At 55.6% G+C, this 25,701-nt stretch overlaps 1 protein-coding gene across 4 annotated transcripts; it reads left to right on the top strand.

Annotated features, from left to right (window-relative positions):
- The first annotated feature begins 396 nt into the window (after positions 1 to 396).
- Positions 397 to 24,975, top strand: Pth1r (parathyroid hormone 1 receptor). 4 transcript variants are annotated; one of them, XM_055601861.1, is made up of 15 exons: positions 397 to 470; positions 2,722 to 2,778; positions 15,396 to 15,498; positions 17,908 to 18,042; positions 19,621 to 19,731; positions 19,843 to 19,961; positions 20,099 to 20,193; positions 20,416 to 20,611; positions 20,962 to 21,115; positions 22,365 to 22,425; positions 22,731 to 22,797; positions 23,035 to 23,129; positions 23,735 to 23,876; positions 23,952 to 23,993; positions 24,476 to 24,975. In XM_055601861.1, the coding sequence occupies exons 2-15, from the start codon at positions 2,722 to 2,724 to the stop codon at positions 24,860 to 24,862; spliced, it is 1,764 nt and encodes a 587-aa protein (XP_055457836.1). In that variant the 5' UTR covers positions 397 to 470; the 3' UTR covers positions 24,863 to 24,975. The 4 variants fall into 4 exon arrangements, with proteins under 4 accessions (XP_055457836.1, XP_055457835.1, XP_055457834.1 ...); XM_055601860.1 differs by lacking the exon at positions 397 to 470 and adding an exon at positions 5,109 to 5,228 and having other exon boundaries at positions 2,732 to 2,778; XM_055601859.1 differs by lacking the exons at positions 397 to 470; positions 2,722 to 2,778 and adding exons at positions 3,934 to 3,997; positions 5,109 to 5,228.
- The last annotated feature ends 726 nt before the right edge of the window (positions 24,976 to 25,701 follow it).

Raw genomic sequence — 25,701 nt, 5'->3', positions numbered from 1 at the left:
TTATAGATGCTGTGTTCAGACCCAGTAGCAGCACTGGATTTCTGAGGTGTCGAAGAGGCCAGAAGGATTAGACAGAGACCAGGAGAGATAAAAGAGGGATTAGTCATAGCGAGGCTTGGCAGGGCAAGGCACAGCAACTGAGGCACAGGCTCACTGGAGATTGAGTTGGCCTGGTGCCTAGAAGGCAGACCCGTCAGGGCCGAGGGGAGGGCCTAACCCAGGACATCAGAGCACTGGCAGGCTTGGGGTCTGGGACAAAGTCCTGAGTCAGTGCAGAGTTTGGTAAAAAAAATAATTAATTTTTCTTTTCAAGCCAGAGCTGAGACTTGGGCTGTTCCCTGTCCCCACCAGCAGTGGTCTTGCTCAGGCCTGAGCTGGAGAAGCTTCTCTGGAGTTCCATGGCTTCCCCATGGCCAACCTGAGTCTGCTCTTCAACCTAAGGCCCTGTTCGAAAGGCCTGTGGATTACAGGTAAGTGGGACTCAAGGAGCTAGGAGGTAAGTGAAGCTGGGAGAAAGAAACAAGGCTGAGTTGGCCCTGCGGCAAGCCTTCGTGTGCCTGTGCTGTGCCCTGGAGCAGACAAGACATGCCCTCATGGCCCCATGTCCACGGGCCCCGGTGTCATGACAGCAAGACACCTGCTACCATGACATCGGTCAGAGGAAGTCCATAGCTCCAGATGCCTCTGGAGTGTGTCCTGACTGAAACAAAGCCTCCTGGCCTCTTGTCCCCCCTCCTCCCCCACTTCACCTTCCTGGAGGTGAGAATGCCAGACCCTGCTGCAAGAGGAAGGGGCTGCCCAGGCAGCTGCTGTGGGAGCCCAGGCAGCTGCTATGGGAGCCTTCGGTGACTCAGCTGGGTAGGGGAGTGTTTATGAGCCGCCGAAATGGCTGTAAAAATGGCACCTTGCTTCACTTACAGCCTGGCCACCCTATTCTATACTGGCCCCTTGACTCAAAAACTTTCCAAAGGGACCTGTAACTAGAGAACTGTCTGGGGTTTGAAAACTGGGAGGAGTCTCAGCCTGAGGTCAGGGTTCATCGACCGGTTGTAAATCAGACTGGGATAAAGGATTAGCCTAGGGTCAGGTTCAGTGTAGGGGCAGAGCACTTTGGGAGTCTTAGCTTGCAAGTGACTTTGGGGCTAGGTTGGGGATGACGTTTGGGGTGTGAGGGGGTCCTCAGAAGCAGATGTGGCTGGTGGTTCCACAGAGCCTCCAGGCAGATGACAAGGGGTTTTCTGAGAAAGTAAGGCCAGACTACAGAGCTGGAAGAACAGCTCAAGTCTGATGACCAGAGTGGTCCCAGGGTCTGTGTATCTTGGCTAGAGCCCTACTGAGGGTGGTGGCAGCACACGGCTGCCACACCAGCAGAGAGGAGCCAGAGCCTAGCCACCGCTCTGGTTCTGAGCTCCAATGACCACCTTATCTCCTCCTGCTAAGCCTGGGCTGGGATCAAAGAGGAAAGCACAGACCCAGTCCCTACGCCTAGCCTTGCTTTGCCCAGCTCCACTGAAAACGGATCTGAAACTAAACAGAAACTGACCCTGCAGTGTAAGGCCTGCCTGACAGTCAAAGGGTAAGGCTGGCTCTATCCGACCTTAGCGTGGTACTGGTTAATATGTGATTCTCCCGCCATTCCCATGGTGGCAATTTAACCAGAGGCCTGGGGGTGAGTTAGCTGATCAGAGTGTGGAACTCTGGAGTGAGGTCCAGGAGTTACAGCTAGGGAGATACCCTTAAGGAACCCAGAGACCCCCACACCACTCTACTGACTGCACAGCCCACCCTGGTCCACCCAAGGGCACATCTTTTCTTTCTTTTGTTTTTGTTTGTTTGTTTGGTTGGTTTTGCATTTTTTGTTTTGTTTTTGTTGTTGTTGTTTTGAAACAGGGTGTCACCCTGTAGCTCCTGCCTGTAGCTTGCTAGATAGATCAAGCTGGCCTCAAACTCACAGGGATCTACTTGCTTCTGCCTACCAAGCGTTGGGACTAACCATGTGTGCCACCATGCCCAGCTCAAGTGCAAAGATCTTAATTTTTCTCCAAGCTGAGAGCTTTCTGTTGCCAGAACTAAGAACTCTGCCCTATCAGCTCTTAGACTTCTCCAACTCTTGATTCTGCCAAGTATCACCAAGGGAAAGGGCAATGGTCACCATCACATGAAATCTGAGTCATTTAGAAACATAACAAAGACCATCAAAGCATAGTACTGTAGATCTTCCGTGCTAGCGCATTTTGGAGGGCTGTGTGTACGTGTGGAGCTCGAGCACCGTACAAGACAGACCTGGACTCACATCCAGCGCTACCGAGGAGGATGTGAGGACACAAGCAAAGGGGAGTGTCCTCCATACCAAAGTGTGATCCTGACAAGAAACCGGCAAAAACAACGGGGGTGAGCAGGCCAAAAGTCCAGCCGCCTGTACCTGCTGTCTCACCTTGCAGGATACAGAAGTCTTTGAATATCAGGACAAACAACCCAAGAGCAGCGGGCACAGGGAGGGGCATGGTGGAAGAAATGTTTGAGGAAGACAATGTGGACCTGAGGACCCATTCTCACTGAGGGGTGGGAGCTGTCCCTGAGATGGAGAGCAGGTTTGGGGGGGGGACTCTGAGCTCATTTGCATAGAATGCTTGTGGAGATCCCCTAGAACTCATGTGTTTGGCACAAACCCTCAGGGGAGGGGGACCTTTGAGTCAGCTGGACATCTCCCCGATTTTGCAGATGAGAAAGTTGAGACCAAGATACCCAGAGAGTCCTAGCAATCTGGACACACAATTGGTAAGTAAGCAAGCCATTTAACCTGGTGGTGTTTTTCAGGTCACCATACTTAAAATGGCTTCCTTCTCTGCGGCCTGATGCTCCCCACATGGTGTTCAATGAGGTGGTAGGCTAGGAAGTCCGAGATCTAGAACTCAAGCGTCCAGTACAGCGTACATAAACACTAGTCCCCTTCCTAGTTCCAAAACCCCAGATTCCTTTCCCACTTTCTCCAAGTCGAGGGTCCCAGGACAGCCAACAGTATTTGGAGGTGAATTACAAGAGTGGGTGTCCTAGCTGAGCCCCAATCTTGTAGCCTCCAATCGCCCGAATTGGGGCTAGATGGAAGCGCTGGCAAGTAGCTGAATAGGTGTAGACATCTTAAGATACCCGGATTGGAAAGGGACCCCTCTAAGCAGGGAGTTAACGAAGGTCCAGCCCTAGGCAGGAGGCGCACCATGCAGACCCTGGGACTAGGGATGGACAGAGGCTGGAGGACCAGGCAAGGGCGGGGCGGGACGCGAGGGCGTTGGCTGCGTAGCCTGGCTGGAGCTGACGGCGGAGCGGCTTCCCCAGGGTCCCCACACAGCCAGAACAGGAACCCCGCGGGTGCACGGGTAGCGCCGCGGCCAGAGGGGCTCGAAATGCTGGGCGGCCTCCCCAGGGGCTCCCCTCGCGTAGCCCGCCTGCTCATCAGCCAGCGCAGGAAGATCTGGGGGCTGTGGGTGGTCTGTGCGTCTCCGGAGGAGAGAATAAAGCAAAAGCCGGGACAGCGTCCCAGCCACGGTTCTCAGGTCCCCAAGTCCGAGCTCCCTAGACTCCGCTCCCCCCCCCCCGCCCCCAACACTCATCTTCCTGCAGAAAGACCCCGGTCCGGGTCTCTGGAGCGATGTCCCGGGCTGGGGGGCAGCGGGCTCGGCTCCGTCTTCCACACACCCGCCCGGGAGGCAGCGGAGGGGGCAGGGGCGGAGGAGGCCCGGGGAGGGCGCGGGGGAGGGAAGAGGCTCCGGGCCGCGGGGGGAGGGGAGCGGCAGACGCCTAGGCGAGGGACGCGCGAGGCGGGCGGCGGCTCGGAGCAGCGGCCGGGCGGGGGGCTCTGAAGGCCGGGCAGCCCAAGGGGGGGCATCCCGAGAGCTCCATGAAGCGCCCCCGGGGCTGCGGACGGAGCGCTGGCTTGGGGAGGCTGTCGGGGGGGCCCCGACATTCATGGCAAGGCGGGGGCTGCGGCGGCGAGCTCGGAGTAAGTCGGGGCTCGGGGGTGGCTGGAGGGTCGGGGGCGCGGGAGGCCGGAGTGGGGCAGGGGCGACCCGGGGGCCCGGCCGGGGAGGGCCCGGCCGCTCCGTCTCCGTGTCGGTCTGCGGCGCCTCCTCGGAACCCTGTGGAGTCGCCAGTCCCGCTGCCGCTCAGTTCGGTGGCTTTTTTGGAAACTTGCAAATGTTTTCGTAGAGGAGGGGAGGGGGGAGCGAGGGAGTGACCGAAACCGAGCTTGGGGCCGCTGGAGTAGCAGAGGCCAAGGCCGGGGAGCGCGCGCGGGGGGCCGGAGGGGGGGGGGGCCCTGGCTAAAACCGATCGACGAGCAGACAGGCAGCCCCCGGCATCGCGGCCGCAGAAGCGCTCGTGCGGCTCGGGCGCACGCGGCGCGGGTTCGGAGGACGGGCAGGGGGGTTCCGGAGGTGGCCGCCAAGGGTATGGAGGTCCAGGCTGAGCCGAGGAGCCGGGCCACCGTGCTGCTGGAGAGCCCGGAGCTGGCGACTGGAGCCCCGAAAGGCTCGGGGTCGTTGCAAAAGTCGGGGTGGCATCCCTTAGCTGCACGCCCCGCGCAACTCAAAACGCGCCCCCTGCCCCGCCCCGACTCCCCTGTTGCCCACTGCCGCGGAGCTAAAAATAACAGCCTGGTCGCCCCCCGCAGACCGCGACCCCGACCCCTCCCCCGCCCCTCCCCCACTGGGCGTGGAGCGAAGCCACTGCTCCCAGTTCCCCCAAAGAGGGGGGGAGAGAAAAAAAAAAAGACGGAGAGAAAGAAAGAAAGAAAAGGCGGCGCGGGAGAGGAGCGGGGGGCGGGCCGGGGGCGGGGGGCCCAGCCATATGGATGTGATTTCTCCGCTCCGAGGCAGACAGGCCGCTCAGCAGCGCTCGGCGCCCGCCCGCCGCCCGCCCGGCCTCAGGCTGCCGCCCTCCCTCCGCCCTCCCTCTCTCCCTTGCGCCGGTTCGTTCTCTCGCTCGCCCTCGGCGTATGGGCCCCGCGCCGGGCTCCGGGGCCTCGGGCCGCCCGGACGCCGGGGTCCCCTAGGCCGGGGCGTGGGCGGGGCGGCCCGGCCTGACGCAGCTCTGCACCCTCCAACCATCACCAGGGCTGGCGGCGGCTGCCCCGAGGGACGCGGCCCTAGGCGGTGGCGATGGGGGCCGCCCGGATCGCACCCGGCCTGGCGCTCCTGCTCTGCTGCCCAATGCTCAGCTCGGCATACGCGCTGGTAAGTCCCTCTCGGTTCACACTCCGACACAGGAGTCCTGGAGTTGGCTCTGGGGTCCAGGGACGAGTGTAGGCGCAAGGTCTTGGGTTCTCCCAATAGTCTGAACTTTGGGATGGGACCCCCACCCCGCTCTGAACCAGGAACCCTGGTGCCTGCCCTCTTTGGGGTGTCTTACTGTAGGTTCCAGATGCCTGAAGTTTCCCAACTTCTGAAGACTTGGTTTGGGGTCCTGGGTCTGGAAATCTGTGGTTGGAGTTGCCTTGCACCATGCCTCTGTGAGCACACACGGCTCTGGTCGTATGTATCTCGGTGGTGACAGTGCGATTCGGCGGGCTCTGGGTTTGGAGTCTCAGGGGCTGTGTTGGGGGCCTCGCTTTCGCAAGTTTTGTTTGCAACCCCGCGCTCAAAGCTGTATGCAAGAAGGCAGAAATCACTTAGACCGAGGGTAGGGTTCAGATCCCTCTCCTGCTCTTGGGATCCCACACATACACAGATGTATGTCCGAATGGGACAGCTCTACCCAAGGTGGAAGGCATCTGCCCAGGGACGGGGTTGTGGTGCGGTATGGAGGTCCCCTGAAAGACACTGACCCCACAGTACACCTTGCAAAAGATATGTGCTGTGGGGCCTTCTGGCGAGTGAGCTTATCTTTGGGGGTCCTGTGCGTGGTCTGAGAGCAGGAGGCTAAGAGGGAGACAAAGGGTTAGGATGAGAGCTCCCGACCCCAGCAGGAAGAGTCAACAGCGAAGACAAACACGGAGCTGGAGACACTAAGGGAAATCATGGCCCATCTTGGGCTAGGGTCTAGGAGCCGTTTCTCAGAGAGGAGGTTTTTTCCTCCCCTCACATCCCACAGCAGTCCTACCCCAAGTGTCCAACCTATTCCCAGATCAGCTTCTGTGCCTGACTTTAGGGTCTTGTTACCCCCTGTACCCCAGGTCTAGGGAGACAGAGCGGGCAGCTTCCTCTGCAGGACAGAGCCTCACATCGGAGGACACAGGCGGTCTGGGGCTCCTCCAGCTCAGCCTTCAGTTTGTGTAACCTTGGACTGTCTTTCTCCATACCTCAGTTTCCCATCTGTGAGAAGAGAGCATGAGAGAAACATTTGGCAAACACCCTTGCAGTGTGACACTCTCCTTCTGTGTCCCTAGCGCTCTATTTACCAGTTTCCTGTACCCTCACAGTTCTTCTCCAACAAAGGACTAGAACCAGAGCCGAAGACTGCCCCAGAAAGGCACTTGTACACAAGGAAACAAGTTGAGAGGGCCTGAGCTTGCAGATCAGGAAGGAGGTGCTATTTGCTGAGCTTCTCTCGGTGACTTCTGTGTGTACGCGGGCATGTACATGGGCTAGTCCGACTGATGGGTTGGTCCAGAGGATTGCGTGTATTCAGGTCCACATGTGCCAGGAGCTGTGGCTCTGCACATGACTCTGAGGGAAGCACAGTTGTATATGCGCCTGTGTGCGCACTGTGTGCGCACGCCGGTTCCTTGCCTGCTCACTTGTATTTAACAAATACGTCTGTGTTTTCTGATTGTCAGTCCATTATTCTAAGGACTTTATGCAGGTCAGCTAATTTAGTCTACCGAACAACCCCCTGAGAAACGTATTTTCCCTCTTATTTTTTTTTTTAACTCACCCAAATCCGCAATCACTCTGAGCATTGTCTATCTTCAAGCAAGTGCCAAGTCCCTGCACCTCACAACGTGCAGTGGTATGGCGTCGAGAGGGTTCCACAGTTCTCTGTAAAGAAGTTGAGCTGTGTGCAGAGAATTTTCCTGATTTAGAAGGGCCCCTGTCCAAAGGCAGAAAGACAGATGAGAGCGTGGCCCTGCAGGGACCTTGCCGGGGCACAGGAATGCAACAAACCATCTTTTGCTTCAGGTCTAAGGCATGCAGTCCAAGGGAGAGGGTTCGGCCAACCCACCACCCAGTGGGATCCCTGGGATCAGCTGGAGTCAGCAAACACCTGGCCCCTGCCTGACCTCCTGACCTGGCCCCTGCTGCTCTGTCCAGATGTGTAAAGGTCCGGACAGAGCCTGTCCACCTCAGCCGTCGTCAAACTTACAGGCTACGTGCTCAGCCAGATCTAACCAGGCTCACTTCTCCCATGACCTTGGTTGGGGGATCAAAGAGCATCCCGCTGGGGGAACCCTGACCACAGCTGGACTCAGCTGGTCCATCCGTCCTCCCAAAGAAGAGCAGCCTGGGAGGAGGGAACTTTAGAGGAGGGGATAGGCTCGCAGCTTGAGCAGGCAAAGGGTGATCTTGTCCTTTGAGATTCCTTATCCTAAGGACTCCCTAGAGAACTCTCCAACAGAGGCAGGCCTGGGTGTGGGGTGGGACCTTGAGGGAGACAAGGGTAGGGCTCCGCAGAGAATATGCTGGCTGTGCAGGCAAGGCCTTCCAGCCAGCTCCCAGGGTGCAGCTCAGAAGGTACTGATTTTTTTTTTTTTTTTAATGTTTATTATGTGTCTCTGCGTGCTTGGCCGTGCTTGCACGAGGCAGTTCCTTCCTTCCACCATGTAGGTTCCAGGTATGGAATTCAGGTTTCAGGCTCAGACAGCAAGCACTTCGCCTGCTAAGCTATCTCGCCTGCCCAGAGGTGCTTGCTTTTAAAAATAAGAACGAACTTGTATCAGGAGTCTGAGTGCGGACGTATGTGTGCTCATCCCACCCATTCCACTTCACTGGGAAATGACCTTGAGGCTCACGCCGTGAGTTTGGCAGAGGTGGGATAGAGTTGAAGCATCTGAACCCGGGGCTTCAGATTTCTACAGGAGACTCTTCCCTCTAAGTGAGACAGGAGTAAAGTCAGGACAAGAGGTCCCTATGTGTCACTTTGGGTTTTCTTCTTTAGAAAGTGAAACCTCTGCTATTTTTACCTTTTACACTGTTTATTTCATGACTAATGTATGAGCACATTTTTAATAATTGTTTTTGGATTGTTTTAGTCTCTGTGTATGTGTGCATGTGTGTGAATGTGGCGGGGGGGGGGCTCTGAAGATCTGTGGACGGCAGGCTATTGTTCTTACCTTCCACTTGAGACAGGGTCACCAGGCCAGCTCGGGCTTCTGAGGACTCTCTGGTTCGTCTTTATGTGGGGTTGGGAACCTGAACTCCAGTTCGTGAGCAGTAAGGACCTTCCCCACTGAGACATCCCCCCACCTTAGGAGTTCAAGTGATACAGATGAAACAGAAGCCTTCTGTGGGCACTGTCCAATCCCCGTCCCCTTTCTAGAGAAAGGCATTTCGACAGTCTGGGGAGGGGCCTCTGTCTCTTTCCCCGTGCTTCAAATGGTGCCTTTTGGTATGCACAGCAAGAAGAATGTTGTGCCTTGTGTTTTTATTTATTTTTTAAATAATTTTATTTTATTTGATGTGCATTAGTATGAAGGTGTCAGATCCCTTGGAATTGGGCTTACACAATGTTGTGAGCTGCCATGTGGGTGCTGGGAATTGAACCCAGGTCCTTTGGAAGAGCAGACAGCGCTCTTAACCACCGAGCCATCTCTCTAGCTTGTGTCTTGTGTTTTTAAATAAGCCCATCGAGCTTTTCCATAGGTTTATGTGACACATGCATGGTGGTACCTAAAGATATATCTTCATGTTTGTGAGTACAAATCTTTTAAAATATATTTTATGTTTTTTTTTAAGTATTTGTATATTCTTGTGGGGCTTTTGTGCACACATTTAATGCTTGAGGAGGCCAGAAGAGCATGTCAGATCCCTTAGAGCTGGGGTTACAGGCTGTTTTAAGCCACCTAAAGTGGATGCTGGGAACAGAACTTGGGTCCTCCTGCAAGAAAAGTTTGTGCTCTAACATCAGAGCCAGCTCTCCAGCCTCCAAATCCTTTTTTAAAAGTTATTTTATTGTATGCTTACTTGTCTGGCCTGCATGTATGTCTGTGTACTGTATGCATGCGGTACCTGAGGAAGCCAGAAGAGGGCGTCATATCCCCTGGAACCACCGTATGGATGCAGGGAATTGAACGTGGGTCCCCGGAAGAACAGCCAGTGCTTTTAAACATGGAGCCATCTCTCTGAGTCCTTTTTAATCCTGTATAGTATTCCGAAGTATGAACCTCATTAAACATCCCTGAGGAATGCACATTCAGACCCTTTCTCCACAGTTTTCTCATCCTCTCATTCTCTCTTTCTCCGTGTGTGTGTGTGTGTGTGTGTGTGTGTGTGTGTGTGTACGCACACGCGCGTGTGCGCTGGAGTGTGCGAATGTGAGAGAAGTTCCAGATGGTGGCAGAGAAGCTCCTTGAAATGCCCTCTTGGTTTACCACGTGACCGTTTCCCGGTAGGATATTTCTAGAATTTGTCTTTGCTGGGTCTAAGAACATGCACATTTTTTATTTTAATAGGCATGGCCAAATTGCCTTCTAAAAAGCTGTGCTGGTTTATACTCACCAGGACTGACCGCAGGGCCCTCTCCCTGCTCGGCTCTGTTTCACAGGATGTGACCAGGGGCCCTTTTGTTTCGTCTTAGCATTTCGATAGGTGAGGAACGGTGGCTCCTGTCATTTTAATTTACCCTCCGCCAACGATTTTCAGACTTGAGACTTGTTTCTGGTCTATCTGCTCAGAGAGCTCGCTCAGAGCCATTACCCATCTTTCTGTGGGTTATTTATCTTGCACGTATTGATTTGCTGAAGCTTTTTATATCACCTGCCCTTAAACACATCCTCCTCCCCTACCCCCCAACTCCCAGAACTGCCTGAGGACAGAGCAGTGGAGGGGGGGCACAGGCCCTCCCGGGAACTTGGGTTTTCTTCGGAATGTTTTAATGAGGCGTCAAGCAGCCTCCCCCAGATTCCTGTTGTGGGCCTTCTGGGGACACTCCCTGGTCCAGCTACCACATCAGGAAGGGAGCTATTTCAGAGAGCCCCAGGAAAAATAAAAGGTACGGTGGGGTTTTTGCAGAACTTTGAAATCATCTTTAAAATGACTAGGAGAGGCAGAGTTTGCTCAGGTTCCCCGACACTGGAGACGTCCCAAGCCCTTCAGAACCCCAGCTCCAGTAGCCTTGTACCCATGCTGAGCACCAGGCCATCCCATCCTTCTAGGCCTTGGTCCTCCTGCCTGGCCCAGGTAGAGGCTGCCTGTGAAGATCCACCCTGTCCTAGCCGCCAACTCTGCCATCCAGGCTCTATCCCACCGCCTGCCCCAAAGGCGGCCACGCTGGCTGACTCGCTGGCTGGCTGGGATGAGAGGCGTCACAGTGCCTCCCCCCCAACCCCTCCCAGCCCCAAACACAGGCAGCCTGTTCAGGAAGGCCTGGCAAGGGGGAGGAAAAGTCAGCACTTGTCAGTGGTGGCTGGGCAGGATGAGGAGCCCGTCCTAGCCTGCTGTGGCCAGCCAGATGGACAGAGGGCAGCAAGGGACAAGAGAGTGGTCCCCAGCCAGCCGACATGGGTCAGCGAGAGGTGCCAGCATGGGTCCCAGGAGTAGAACCTGGAGAAGGGGTGCAGGAAGGCCAGAAGGTCACAAGGGCATCTCCTGAGAGCCAAGTATTTCTTTTTCACTTTGCCGGAGCCATTCACGTTCTTGCTTAACACCACGGCGCAGCTGCCCCCTGCCCAGTTAGAAGGGCCGGCCACATCCCAGCCTCAGTGCCACAATTGTCTCGATGGGCACGTTCACCACTGAATCAACTCCCTTTGTAGATGCCTGCTTCATGCAGCAAAGGTTACAATCCAGGGTGCTGGAGACATGATGTGATGGCTGGTGCCCTGCCATCCGTGTTTCCTTTGCTCTGAGACTGCTGCGTTGGTGTAAAGCGAGCCTTAGCCCCACTCCTGGCCCTCTCCTTCTAACCATTCTCTAGGCCTCGGTATCCCCTTTTGTAAAAAAGGTGTGTCGTAGAAGATGAGGTTGATATGAGTGGCATCAGACAAAGAAGTCTTGTGGAACAGGAACATCCATGGCGAACACCAAATAGAGCTGCCTTCTTCAGGGGCAGGCAAGGAAGCAAAGCACGCTGTCCCTTAGGGGACCAGGCTGACCCTGAGAAACGAGTGGCTGATGTGACCCAAGAGCATCCTGCTAATAAAATATTCTGTCATAGAAGCCGCTTGCACAGATGCAGAAGCGTCGGAACTGGAAAAGGCACTCCTTCATCTCTTCCAGTTTTGTCTGAAGGGGTAGAATCCTGACATGTCTGAGATCACAGCCACAAACCTGTAGAATCTGGCAGGGAGGGGAGGAAGTGAAGAGGAGGGGCCCTCAGTGGGACGCCGGTGTGGACCACGCTGTCTCCGCCATCACCACAGCCACCAGCCTTGACAAAGCAGCTTACTGCCTTCCCACGCAGCCTGCTACCTCCTACTTCACCATCCTTGTTGGGTGTCCCCCGGAGCTGAACAGAAAGAAACAGGGCAGCTCAGGCAGGCAGTGCTGGTGTCCACCTCAGGCAGCAGAGGGCTGGAAGATCATGTGATTGACACCCCACCTGAGCTTCTGAACTGGGGGATGACAAAGTGTGCCTGGTCTCCTGACGGCACACCCTCTACGACCCAGTCAACAAGGTCTGGGGTTTGTAAGTAACGTGCGAGTTTCAGCTCCTGTCTGCCTATACCTCGCCTGGAACTCACACACCCGTCTCTGTGTTTGCAGCCTGCCCTCCCAGCTCAGGGCCGAGGTTGTATCACATCAGCCCCTGCAGGTTCACACGCTCTAAACATTCTTGTGTGTGCATGGGAAAGCACCATGGTGTGCTGCTGGGGAGCGGTGAGGGGGGGGGGTCACTGTGGTAAATGAATCAGAGAGACTGTCAGCCCCAATCCATACAGTGGAAGACAGTGTTCAGGACAGCTGGTGAGTCTGGACGAAGTGACGTTGACCCCATTCCGAGTTCCACAGTCTCGCCTCTGAGACCCAAGGTATACAAAAAGATGCCGGTCTGAGTTCTTCATAGCCTGGAGCTTTGCCAAGAAGACGGCACTCTCTCGTAAAGAGGGAGGAGGTGAGGGCTTGGGGAGGGGAAAGGGAGCAGCAGACAGCGCTAACGTCTGGCTGGTCAGAGTTGTCAGCAGTTTTCCCTTTATCCCTCTTCGACCAGGATAAGGACTGGTAATCTTACCTACCTCCACACCCGAACTTGGGGGTCTGGCTGTGACCTTGAGTGGTGCGGTTTCCCGGGCTTCCGGGCACGCCTCATCCAGCACTGCATTGTCCAGTTCCTGGCCCTGGGTTCTCTCCAGGCTCCCGCAACCCATCCTCCTGCTGTGGACCCCTGGAGAAAAGGGGGTTGGGGGTGGGATGGGAGTGGTGGGTTAGTCCTGTCATAGCGCAGCCTGCCCTGCCCAGCCTTTTGATGCAGTAGTTTATTTCAATCCATAACTGTTACTATGATTTTACAGGACTTAGAAAGCACAGGCCTTAAGCATTGTTGCTAGAGACAGTAGTCAGTGTCAGAGGTGGGATCTGGCTCTGGGGTTCGTGGGGAATCCCTGACAGTCGGCAGAAAGAAAGTAGGGGTGTCTGGGCTTTCCAGATGAGCTGTGTTCTGAGGCTGGCAAGGAGGAAGCCCTGGGCAAAGGACTGCCTCTTCCCCTTGGAGAAGTACTTTGCTCCCTGTGAGCCACATGGCAGCTCTGATTTGTTTATTTAATGTATTTGAGTGCTCTATCAGCATGGATAGCTGCAGGCCACAAGAGGGATGATCGCATTATAGATGGTTGTGAGCCACCATGTAGTTGCTGGGAATTGAACTCAGGACCTCTGGAAGAGCAGATAATGTTCTTAACCTCTAAGCCACCTCTCCAGCTCGGCATCTCTGTCTTGACTGGCATGACAGAGAAGTAGGTCTTCATGCCCAGGGAGGTCAGAGGCAAGGCCATTGTCCTTGGAAATATAGGAAGGCTAGAAGCATATGGCCTCCCCCATCCAGGAGACAAGAGCCTGGAAAAGGGTGCAGGTGGAATCTTAGCCACCATCCCAGGCCGCTGAGTGGGCATGTTGGCCAGTCTCTGGCTGTCAGCTGGGCAGTTTTTGACCCATGACTGCTGACCTCTAATCTAGGCCATCAGCTTAGTCTCCCTGCTCACATCAGAGGCTAGGCAGGCCATTAGGAAGCCAACGCATCAGCCAGTCCCTCAGGAGCACTTCACAAACTGGGAGGATTACGGTGAATTATGTGTCTTGGGAGGGGTGGAGGTGGGCAGAAGGAAGGGGTCATGGAAGAAGGGGCATGGGAGGGAGAAATGACAGGATGATAGTATGGATGGTGGTAATGTGGGCGATGGTGCTGATGATGACCTAGGCAGATGGTGGCGGCAGCCGTTCTGGAGATGGTGTGATGGCCCTCGTCGGAGTAGTGATGTTAATGTTTCTGGCCCAGTTATGGCAGTGCTCCTGGTGGTGATGTATCGTTGGGAGGGTGGTAATTGATGGAGATACCAACTGCAATGACAGAATGAATAGCAGGGAGTAGACGCTGGGATGGTGAGGTAGGTAAGAATCAGACCCTTTAGTAGCCGGGGCCCCAGCGTCAGGCATAAGGAGAGCTCCAGGGCGAGTTTGGAGGCCCCTGGATCTTAGCAAGCCAGTTTGTCCTCCCTGATCTTTATCACCCTGCCCCAGCCAGCTCTGCCATGGGTGTGATCAGAACAGTGGGAAGTTAGAGCTGTGAAGCCCCAGCACGTGGGAATCCGCTTCAGCCTTCCTGGGACCACTAGGCGTTAGGGTGAGCTGAGGCAGCAGACATAGGCATGCATGCTAGAGCAGTTCTCCAGCACTCCCAGAAGCCCACCAACAGTCCTTCGCCCACAAACATGTACACGCGCATCTTCACAAACACATCAGCCTCCGGGGCAATTCACACGTCAGGCAGTTCCTTCGTGAGGACTTAACGGAACCGGGGGCACACAGAAGTTCACACACTGGCCAGACAGCGTGTGTGCGCAGCTAGTCACACGCACGCGCAGAGATGCTCCTCCGCTAAGTAAAAGCAGCAAAACTTGAGCTCGGCAGAGCCAATTGGAGACTCCTTGGCCTGGAAGCGCGAGCTGCTGCCGCCAAGAGACGCGGTCAATTAACTTCTCCCTGCAGCCGGGCTCCCTGACCCGGGCCGCCCGCCCCCTCCCGCCGCCCCGCCCCTACCCTGACCCGCCTCCTTCCTTCCAGGCCTCCAAGTTCTCGGCTCCACCCTTACTAAAGGGACCCGCCTACATGGCCAGGCATGGGGAAGGCAGCGCTGCCTATTCAAGGAGATCAGGCTGTGTTCTCTGGAGCTTAAGGGAGAGGTAGCCTTTTTAGCGGAGTCCCGGGGACCGTGAGGCTTGGCTAGGACTGCCCTGGGCTGTCCCAAAGCATCACACCCTATTCCGGGGTGTGATCCCTTCGGGTTCATACTCAGGGTGGGGATGGGACTGCTGTCAGGCAAGATGCTGGCCCCAGCTTTCGGAGAAACTCCCGTTATCCTCACACTGTCCCCTTTTCCTGGGTTAAAATTGCTGCTGCTGGGTGCCAGTGGGAAAACAGAGTGGAAAGAGGAGAATGAGGACATTCTCAGGGCGGTCAGTAGAAGCAAAGGCCGTGCCGGGTCACACGTTTCCTCCACAGCATCTGTCGGGGTGCGTGGGTCCTGCACAGCCCAGCGGTTCTTCGCCCTCTCCCTCTTCGCGGCCCTGAGCAGGAAGGGTGAGGCTCTAACCCCTTACTGGGAAAGCACTCACTGAATGCTGGGGCCAGGATGGAAAATGGTGACTGCCATGGTCCCCGGGGGGCCTTGGGACTTGAAGGAATTCAGGCTGGGTTCGTCTCCTCAGAGTTCAATCCTCCTGATCCAACCCCAGGTCCCCAGCAGGCAGCCAGTATCCTGTGAGGCTCCATCCTGGGACATTCCATCCTTTCCCATGTGCCGCAGGGGGGATGGACTAGAAAAAGAATGTCAGTGGATGCCGGGTTACTGGTGGACAGACGGGGGACAGCCCCCACTCCTTCCTCCTCCCTGCAAGGGCCAGGCCCTAGCCGTTGTGTTGCCATGGCTCAGAACTTTGAAAGGGAGCTCTGTCAGGCAGACGCTCCCCTGTGGTAGACTTCCCGCCCCAGGGCTAACCTCTGGAAAGGGGGAAATCCCTGGGGAGGTTGGATGACTTTGGGGACCAGCTGCCCCACCTGGAAGTGCTGCCTACATTCTGACCTTTGACTTGGCAGGTGGACGCGGATGATGTCTTTACCAAAGAGGAACAGATTTTCCTGCTGCACCGTGCCCAGGCCCAGTGTGACAAGCTGCTCAAGGAAATTCTGCACACAGCAGGTGGGGGTGGGGAGATGAGGTGGGCATGAGGTCAGCATGTGATAAGCAGTGGGGGGGGGGGGGGGAAGCAGGGACAGGTGGGGGCAGGGATTGAAAATGTTAACCTAGGAACCTAAGGTGTGCTCAACAAAGGGAGACCCAGCCAAAGTAAAGGCCTAAAATGAGAAGGATCAGACAAGGGTGAAATCAGCAGGCTCAGTGGTCCTTAGCTTCCTGGATTCAGGAAGGTGCTGTCTGCCCACCGCCAGCTCTCAGACCCAGACATGGCCGTGTGTGTGTGTGTGTGTGTGTGTGTGTGTGTGTGTGTGTGTGTGTCAGACAGACAGACACAGAGGAGCCTTTGGACAGTTTGGCTAATAGATATGGGGTCTCCCCTTTGCAGACGGAGATGTAAAGGCAGACAAAGCACATAGTCCCAGTGGATTTAGACAGGGTAAGGCAAGCCAGGAGCTTTGATGAGGGTGTTGGGCCCTTATAGGGTGGGCCAGGCCAACTGCATTAGAGAAAAGATAACCAAGCCATGTCTAGAAAGATGAGGAGGTCTTTAAAATGATGGGGAGCTCTGAGAACTCTAGGATAGGACTAGAGTCCCTGGAACTAGGTGGGGTAGGTGGGGAAGGGGTGTGGCTGTGTGACCCAGCCTAAGGCCTGGAGAGAAGGTGTTTGGCCTGCGCAGGGAGGGTCTCTCACGGCAGCTCTAAGGACCTTTGCCACAGGGAAGGAAGGTAGCTCCCATCTAATCTCACAATTCTGACCCCTCTCTGTCCCCTCCCTCGAGTCCACTCTCTGGAAGCAGGTATGGGCTACCCCAGCATTCATCCAGGCTTCTGAGGGTCAGGCTGACCTCATCAGCACAGGAGGCCAGACCCTGGCTTACTGTCCCAAAGCAGCTTTTTCTCTCTGGAGCTGGCTCTCAGGCTACTGGGGGACAGCAGCAGCGCACACAAGCAGATGGTGACAGATTCTCTATGAAGCGAGTGGACTTTGCTCACATCCCTAAAGACATACTCTGCATACAGGGTCCCACCTATCCTGGCCCAACCTGAGGCTGCCAATCACAGCCAGGCAGTGTTGTAAATAAAAAAGAAATGAGTGTTGGGCTATATGGTATTTGCCCTATGATTGTCATGCTGGTATTATCTAACCCACTATCACGAGTAATAAGACACAGACACCTGTTTGATTTTTATAATTGCCTTATTTACCTTGGGCCAGGCAGATATTCCTACCTACTCTGTCTGAAACACCTCACCATCCATCTCCCAGCCCCCATCCAATGCCATCCTCCTTAACCATCCTATTTTCCATCCATAATCTTATAAATACTTGCTTTTATTCTTCATCTGGGCCTTTTCACGCCGTTATTGGAGTCCTTCCTCCCAGCCCCATGTGGTTTCTTTTCCAGGCTAACCATTCATTGCATCCTCCTTCTCTTCCCATCTGCCTGTTTCCCATGATCCTCTCTGTCCTCCAAAGTCCAGAGAACCTTAGCCTACCCCATTCTGCCCTGCCCAGGTATAGGCTGTTTAATTATATATGTCTTAGGCAGGTTTACAAAACAAAGGTAGGTGTAACCAGATCTTAAGGGCTAGTAGCACACATCAGACCAACCTCTGACAAGTAGGAACAGATGAGCCCCTTCATTCGGTCCTAAACCTAAACCTGGCTCTCTTCCTAGTTGTGTAGCCCATGCTTTGTGTACCTCTCTGACCCCTTCTCATCCATTATGGAATCCCCCCCTGAGGGTGAAGGCAGGAAAATACTGACAGTCATTCTCATCCCAGTCCTGAGTGCCTGGACTCAGCTTACCACAGGGCCCGATGTAGGCAGGCCAAGTACCCTGACTTGGGCCATAGCTGAAGTCACACAGTCAGATAGTGAGAAGGACTGAGGCCCCCAGTGTCTTTTCAAGGCAGAAAGGCCAGGAGCCAGCTCAGGTGGTGTCTTGGAGGGCACTCGTAGAGGCTGCAAACCCTGACCAGAGTGTCCTAGGACAGAGGGGCAGGTGGGCGCATCTGTCCACTCCTAACACTGTGCACCCTTTGTAACTAGCCTCTTCACCTGCACAGCCTGAGACCATTACCTTGCCACCCATCTCTGCCAGTTTTTGCCATGCGCCCTCTGGTGGGCCATTCACTTCTTCATGGTTTCAGCTCCTGGGTTGCCAGTCTTTCCGCTTCACTCTAGCTGGCCCCAGACCCATGTCATTCACCCCCTTTGAACCTCTGCTGATACCTGGCAAACACGCTACAGTTTCTGAGTCACTTCCTTGTCCTTCATCTCTGGTGTCCCAACAGCCTGAGTATCAGCATCCGTGGTAGGGTCAACTCACTAAAAAGGGGGAGTGGTGATAAGCCAGGGCTGAGGTTATAGCACAGCTGATGGCTGGAACTGTCCTGATTTCTCCAGCCAACATAATGGAATCAGACAAGGGCTGGACACCAGCATCTACGTCAGGAAAGCCCAGGAAAGAGAAGGCATCGGGAAAGTTCTACCCTGAGTCTAAAGAGAACAAGGAGTTGCCCACTGGCAGCAGACGCCGAGGTATGTCTGTCCACCCTGCCTCCCACACCTCCCTAAGCAGTCATTTATCCAGGCTCCGATCCACCTGTCCCCACCATGTCCTAGTCATGTGAGTTCCTATGGAAAGTCAGAGACTACAGCTCCCTTCCCAGAAAAGCAGGCCAGCAGACAGGCCAAGAGGCAGCATGAGGGGCGGTGGTGGGGAGAGGAGGGTTGTGAAGGGGGGAGATGAATTGTGTGGCCTTGGGACACAAGGAGATGTGCACAGTAGACTTGCCTAGCACTGCCCAGAAGAGGAACCAGAGCTACAGGAAACCCATGACCCACTGAGGTAGATAGGACAGTAGGGGAGAGATGCAGAGAGTCAGAGAGGGAACAAAACGCTCAAACCAAAAGTCTGGTTTGTCAAAGGAGGCACAGAAAGACACACAGTGGGAAGAGCCACAGAAATAGCATGAGAGTAGGGCAGCCTCAGAGGGGTGGAGACAGACAGTGGGACAAGGAGAGAAGAGGAGAGTGGGAGAAACAGAGTTGCCTCAGGGAGGTGAGGAGAGACAAACACAGCCCAAGCTGTGGCCACAAGGCCAGTTAGAGCCAGCAGGGTGGGCAGCAGATTCCAGATGGGGCCACATCTGGGAGCCTGTGGTCACCCTGTGGCTCCCCAGGGACCAGAGGGAATTGTGGGCCTGGCCGGGTGGGGCTGGGAATATGGCGCCCAGGACAGAGAGCCTTTCACCAAGCTGGGTGGGTCCAGCCCTCAAGGCTGCCTTCCAGGGAGGTTAGAGAGTCCTGTGGTCAGTCCTGCAGCAGGGTAGAAGGGGGCCGTAAGCTGGGACGGAATGTGGGCGAACTAGAGGCTTGGGGACCCTCTGAGGTCACTTAGTGTGGCTATCAGGGCTCCAAAGTGAGAGCCTTGTTCTTTCAAACTGGACATTAGCACTTGGATTTGGAGGGTGGCATGCCTCTTGAGTGGTTGGTGGTGGGTCTTCCATGCAGTCCTAGATGGGAGAACTCTAGGCTGATCAGTCAACTTCCCAAAGAGGAAATGGGAACGCAGAGAGCAGGACACCTGTGTGAGGTTAGCAGTGCTTTGGAAGTCCAGCTGGCACCGAGAGCCAGACTTCCTTCTGTGGTCTCCAGGGAAGGGTCACATAGGGAGCCTCCCAGCTGAGGAAAGATCTGAGAAAACATTCGAGCTGGTTGTAGAGGCATACACCTTGAACCCCAGAATTCTGGGGGAAGGTGCAGAGGAATCCTGTGAGTTCAAGGCCAGCCTGGTCTGTCTACGGAGTGAAAGAATATCTCATTTTGTTTTTTAATCCTTAGAAAGGTGGGACCAAGAGCAGAGAGAGAAAAGGCCCAGCTAAGCCCTTCCACCACAGTAGCTTAAGTAAATTCTCTCAAGCCAGTTCGTTTAGGGAGCCAGAGGAAGTAAGAGCTCAATATAGTCTTTCCAGAATGCTCTGAACCTGGATTTTCTGGTCACAGGGCACACCACCCCCGTGGGAATCAAACCACAAGTGTGTCCATGTCCCCGGGCCTAGCTATGGATCTGACTCTCCTCCCTTATCCTCTACGCTGCGTTTTCTTTGGGCACAGGCCGTCCCTGCCTGCCGGAGTGGGACAACATCGTTTGCTGGCCACTAGGGGCACCAGGGGAAGTGGTGGCAGTCCCTTGTCCCGACTACATTTATGACTTCAATCACAAAGGTGAGGCTAGCCGAATGGGCTGGGAACCACGGGGACACCATGAAGTGGAGTTCGGGGCCTCAGTGGCTCGGGACCTCCTTTGCCCTCCCTGACTGTCCCACGGCCCCACAGGCCATGCCTACAGACGCTGTGACCGCAATGGCAGCTGGGAGGTGGTTCCCGGACACAACCGGACATGGGCCAACTACAGCGAGTGCCTCAAGTTCATGACGAATGAGACTCGAGAACGGGTGTGAACCTTCTCCCTCCCAGGCTTGACCCCCAAGACCACACGTACCCAGCCTTTACTTCTCCAGCAACCTTAACTTGTCCACTCTGCCCTTGGTGCCCACCCTGAGTCCCAGTTTTCTGTCTCTCACCTGCGCAGGAGGTGTTTGACCGCCTAGGCATGATCTACACCGTGGGATACTCCATGTCCCTTGCCTCCCTCACAGTGGCTGTGCTCATCCTAGCCTATTTTAGGTGGGCGGGGCAAGGGGCGGGTCGGGTCGGGGGCAGGGCAAAGCCGGCGAGGTGTGGGGCATAGCCTAGGGTGGGGCCGGAGGGGTCCAGGATGCGAGCTTCCCTTTTCCCCCTTCACTCCATCCATCCCCCCCTGCGTGATGTCCCCACCTACGGCGCACAGCCCAGCTTCCTGCCCACCGCTGCGCTCCCCTCACCCGCGGTGATGTTGCACGCCCGCAGGCGCCTGCACTGCACGCGCAACTATATCCACATGCACATGTTCCTGTCGTTTATGCTGCGCGCCGCGAGCATCTTCGTCAAGGACGCGGTGCTCTACTCTGGCTTCACGCTGGACGAGGCCGAGCGCCTCACGGAGGAAGAGTTGCATATCATCACGCAGGTGCCGCCTCCGCCCGCCGCGGCCGCCGTAGGCTACGTGAGTGCCCCCTGCCGCCCGCCTGCAGGCTCCGCCCCTCGCACCCACCTCCCCGGCCCTCGCCCTGCCCACCGCTTGCTATCTCCTCCAGCTGCAGGCCAGCAAATCCGTCTCACAGGGACCAGTTTTAACTGCTAACAGCTCAGTGGTCGCCACAGTGGAGCGTCCCAACCTCTCCTCCTCACCACCTTGCCTCCTGCTGCTTACACCCCACCCCCACACCAGGTCCCAACGCAGCTTACTGCACCAATCCCAGCCCAGTAGCCCAGAGTAAGCTCTCCCTTCTCCCCCTAATGCAGGCCTATAGGATGAAGGCTCTGCCTTTTGCCTAACTGTAGTTGGTCTCCTAGGCTGGATGCCGTGTGGCCGTGACCTTCTTCCTTTACTTTCTGGCCACCAACTACTACTGGATTCTGGTGGAGGGGCTGTACTTGCACAGCCTCATCTTCATGGCCTTTTTCTCAGAGAAGAAGTACCTGTGGGGCTTCACCATCTTTGGCTGGGGTACGGAGACCAGTGTGGTGGGGAGGGTGAAGGCAAGCCCGAGAGTCAGGCGCTCTGGCTCTAGGTGTCCTGCCCCTCTTGTTTTTAGCAGGCTGGAGGCCTGCCCACCCTGATGTGACCTTGACCCCACTCCAGGTTTAGGACACTCAACTTGGCTATGGGCAGGGCTCACCCAGAACTGTTGGCTTGACCTGGCATTTCAACTCACTTAGGGTGATAATTACTGAGGTTGAGATGAGGTTAAGCTTGGGACCAGAGGGAGATCTTCAGTCACTAGTTAGCCTGGGCTGGAGGGTGGCAGTCAGGACCCTCCTTCTACCCAGAGTCCTGTGGGAGGGGCTCACATCTGTTACCAGGAGGTGAGTTCCAGAGCCACAGGCCCAGCAGCTCCTACCATTTAGCTTCTGCAGTGGATTCTTGGGAAGCTGCAATCCTACCAGCCCCCTCGGGCCCTGGGATCTAGTTACTGATAATTGTCCATTATTGCTGGCAGCTCCAGAGCTTGGCTGGGTCCTGGGGAAAGCTGCCAGAATGTGGAGGGGTGGGCCAAGTGGCTAGGCTCCTGGGCTCAGCACCTAGAAAGCTCTGGTCTCCACAGCCTCCTTGGCTCTTGGCACATGAACTACCCCTGACCTCACCATGGAAGTCCCAGAATCAGGCAGATCTGGGCCTGAATCCAGGAACTAACACAAGCTCCTGGGCTAGTGGGTGGTGTCTGGGTGGGCTGGAAACATGGGGATTAGGGAGTACACAGAACCTTATGATCTGGGAATGTCACACCCTTACCACAAACCCAGGTGACATCTTTCCCTCCAAGGATCCTCCAGGCTGGGATAAAGCAGGGAGACTACCATGTGTCAGGACCCTGAGGTTCGCCTGTGACCTCTGCCCAGCCCGGGATGACGAACGTCACTCTATCTACCCTCATCCATGAGAGCTAGGACCTTTCAAGCCAGGTGTGGAAAGGGAGTTTTAGAACAGAAAAATACTAGTCACTGGCTCTCACCCAGCTGTTGATACCACGGTATTTTGGCACTTACCCAGTAGGCATGCACAGGTACTCACAGGATGCAAGGAATTGAAACAGGGCAGAGAGCTGCACTGAGTCCTGAGGGCTGGCACCTCGGGCAATTAGGGTGGCATTAATTAGTCCGTGTGCCTTAGGTGAGGGCTGGGGGCAGTGAGCAGAGGAAGGTCCCGGGGTTTGGGGCAAAGTGCACAGCTCTTACACTGTCCCCTGTGCACACAGGTCTGCCAGCTGTCTTCGTGGCTGTGTGGGTTGGCGTCAGAGCAACGTTAGCCAACACTGGGTAGGTGCAGTGGCATAGTGTGTGGGTTGAGGGGTGGGCAGGGACCTTGACATGGGCTTGAAGTGCTCTGGTTCCCTCTCCTACGAATCATGGGGAGACTCCGTACACAGCGGCTCCAGCCTCAGGAGTTCTTGATCAGCCTCTAGCCAGGAACCACCTCAGAGTCACAGGAGGTGACTTCCAAAGAGGCCTGTGAGTGCCTCAGGCCTGGACACATGCACATGCTGTGTCCTTGGCAGCTCATGTCAGAGCAGCCCAGCTCTGGGGCCCATGTGGCCAGTGGCTAAGGCTTTACCCTTCCTTAGGTGCTGGGACCTGAGCTCTGGGCACAAGAAGTGGATCATCCAGGTGCCCATCCTGGCATCCGTTGTGGTGAGCAAGGGTTGGGGACAGTGTGGGCATGAGCCCTTGGCAAGAGCATCTATGATGGCTTCCCTCGACCCCCAGGCCCAGAAACCTAAAGACCTGAACACCAGATGAATCCTACTCCAGTCCTGGCAGCCACCTAGAGAAGCAGTGACAGAGTAGGGCTCGTGGCATGGCCATGGGTCCAAAAATCCTGTGCCATGCTACTAGGACAGAGTTTCCAACCAAGCCTCCCTCCCACAGCTCAACTTCATCCTCTTCATCAACATTATCCGGGTGCTTGCCACTAAGCTTCGGGAGACCAACGCAGGCCGGTGTGACACGAGACAGCAGTACCGGTGAGTGCTAGCTCTTGGGAGTTGGTGTGGATTCAGGGTCTTTGGCTGCCAGGACCATGTACCCAAGAGAAGACAAGGTCCCGCAGCTGAGCTTGTGAGAGGAGTCTCTGGCTCTGTGGCCCCCGATAACTTCCAGCTCACTCCTGACCGGCCCAGCTGTGCTGGGTCACACTCTGTCACTTGGTATCAAGCTTTGTGCTAGAGCTAGGGCACATACACACATACACACAGCCACCCTCACACAGCTAGATTCTGGGAATCAAAGGGACAGATCGGTAGAGGCTGGCTCCGCTAAGACATCGGCTCAGAAGAAACCCAAGGATGGGGTCATGGGAGAATGAGTGCATGGTAGCAGGCTCAGAGGCCCCAAGGACAAGGCAACTGCACTGTGGTCTACTTGAGCACACCTGTCGGGACCGAGAAGCCCAATAACACTTTGCCTCCCGGCAGAGGCCGTCCTGGCTGAACTTGGTTGCCGAGCCACAAGAGCCAGAGCCTCTTGCCCTTCCATCATTTCTGGAGCCTGGGCCTGATCGGGGTGGGAGAATGAAGTGCTAGGTTGTGGGGCGAAGAGCGCAGCCTGACCTGCATGCCCTGATGTCCAGGAAGCTGCTGAGGTCCACGCTGGTGCTCGTTCCTCTCTTCGGCGTCCACTACACCGTCTTCATGGCCCTGCCGTACACCGAGGTCTCAGGGACCCTGTGGCAGATCCAGATGCACTACGAGATGCTCTTCAACTCCTTCCAGGTGCGTGGCCGCCTGCGGGCCTGGGGAGCAGGGTGGGGGAGATGCGGTTCTGACTGCACGCGCCTCTCTCTACAGGGATTTTTTGTCGCCATCATATACTGTTTCTGCAATGGCGAGGTAAGAAGCCAGAGGCACAGGGCCAAGGTAGGAGAAGGCCATGGGGGTGGTAGTGGCTGGGGCTCCTCAAGTCCTGTCCCCCCCTCCCGGTTCTTCCCCACCCCCTCCCTTTCTTTGGTCCCCAAGAACCTCCCTGACCACGTTGTGATGTACAGACAAGGCTTCAAAGATAATTCAGGCTCAGAATATACTGGGATGTGTGGGCTCCTCCATGGGTGACATAGCAAAGTGTCCCTCAGCTTCAGAGAGGAGTATTTTAGAACTCAGTTTGAGGGCTCAGCCACCTTTGGGACGTTTGAGCTTTTGGATTCTGGCAGTGTCGGCTTCCGGCAGTTAAACACCATGTTCTGAGGGTTGGGTCATTTGACATGTCTTTGGAGTTTTCCAGTCTCCTATCCTTTAGTGCAAGGAGGATAACAGGAGAAACATACAGCCCAAGGGTTAAGAGCATACCTGACTGCCACCCATCTATTTTCCCCAAGGTACAAGCAGAGATCAGGAAGTCTTGGAGCCGCTGGACACTGGCATTGGACTTCAAGCGTAAAGCTCGAAGTGGGAGTAGCAGCTACAGCTATGGCCCAATGGTCTCTCACACAAGTGTGACCAATGTAGGCCCCCGTGCCGGACTCAGCCTTCCCCTTAGCCCCCGCCTACTGCCTGCCACCACCACCAACGGCCACTCCCAGCTGCCTGGCCATCCCAAGCCAGGTGCTCCAGCCGCTGAGAATGAAACCGCACCAGCTGCCATAGCGGTTCCCAAGGACGATGGATACCTTAATGGCTCCTGCTCAGGCCTGGATGAGGAGGCCTCTGGGGGGTCTACACGGCCACTGCCATTACTGCAGGAAGAATGGGAAACAGTCATGTGACTGGGCACCAGAGACTGGACTGCTGGCATGGGCAATTGGACAGATGGACCAAGAGGCCAGAATTTGGCTAATTGTTCATTCAGGACTGGACCAGAAAAAAAAAAAAAAAAAAAAAAAAAGGAAAGAAAAGAAGAAGGAGCTATGTGTGGCTTCCTGTGTTTCATTCAAGGAAGGCAGGGTCTAGGAACCACATGAGAATTTAGGGAGAACCACATGGTTGGGAGAAGGACCCTGGGTCTCATTATCTAAGAATGGTCTGGGAGTTGGGGATCCAGCACTGTCCAACAGAAGGGGACCTCAAGGCCCAGAAAAGGGCTTCCAAGGTAGCTCAGTCGGTGGAGCACTTGGCTAGCACACATGAAGCCCTAGGTTCTATCCCCAGCACCCCATAAACAAGGCTCAGATCTGTAATCCCAGTTCTCTGGAGATGGAGCCAGGAGGATGAGAACTTCAGGGACATCCTTGGCTATATAGATAGGGTTGGGAGGTAGCCTGGGGTACATGGTACATGGGGTACCATGCCTTCAAAACAAACCAAAACCAAAAATGAAAACAATCATTGCCTAGAAAGGGTCAAGTTTTCGGGAATCACAGCAGCCAGGTGAGCCTATGAGGGAACAGCCAGCCTTCCACTGTTGTCATGAATACTCCTGGAGTCAGGCCCCTCTGGAATGACTCTGCCTCCTAGCCCCCTGTCACTGCCCAGCCAAGACTCACAGCAGTTACCTCAGGTCCTTGAGCCACTCGCAAGTCTGTGGCCCTGCCACCAGGTGAACCCTTCCCACCAGGTGACCTCCAGGCATGACCACAGCTCCCAAGTGAAAGGAGGAGGCCTCCAG

Source organism: Psammomys obesus, unplaced genomic scaffold, assembly GCF_907164565.1.
Source record: "Psammomys obesus unplaced genomic scaffold, mPsaObe1.curated_primary_1811, whole genome shotgun sequence".
Taxonomy (NCBI): Eukaryota; Metazoa; Chordata; class Mammalia; order Rodentia; family Muridae; genus Psammomys; species Psammomys obesus.
Note: the sequence above shows the minus strand (reverse complement) of the source record. Positions and strands in the feature narration are given on the sequence as shown.

Coding starts and splice junctions, on each gene's coding strand:
- Pth1r (XM_055601860.1), top strand. CDS start 5,154: ATGGGGGCCGCCCGGATCGCACCCGGCCTGGCGCTCCTGCTCTGCTGC. Junction 5,229..15,395: donor TCAGCTCGGCATACGCGCTG/GTAAGTCCCTCT, acceptor TTGACTTGGCAG/GTGGACGCGGATGATGTCTT. Junction 23,877..23,951: donor TGCTCTTCAACTCCTTCCAG/GTGCGTGGCCGC, acceptor CTCTCTCTACAG/GGATTTTTTGTCGCCATCAT.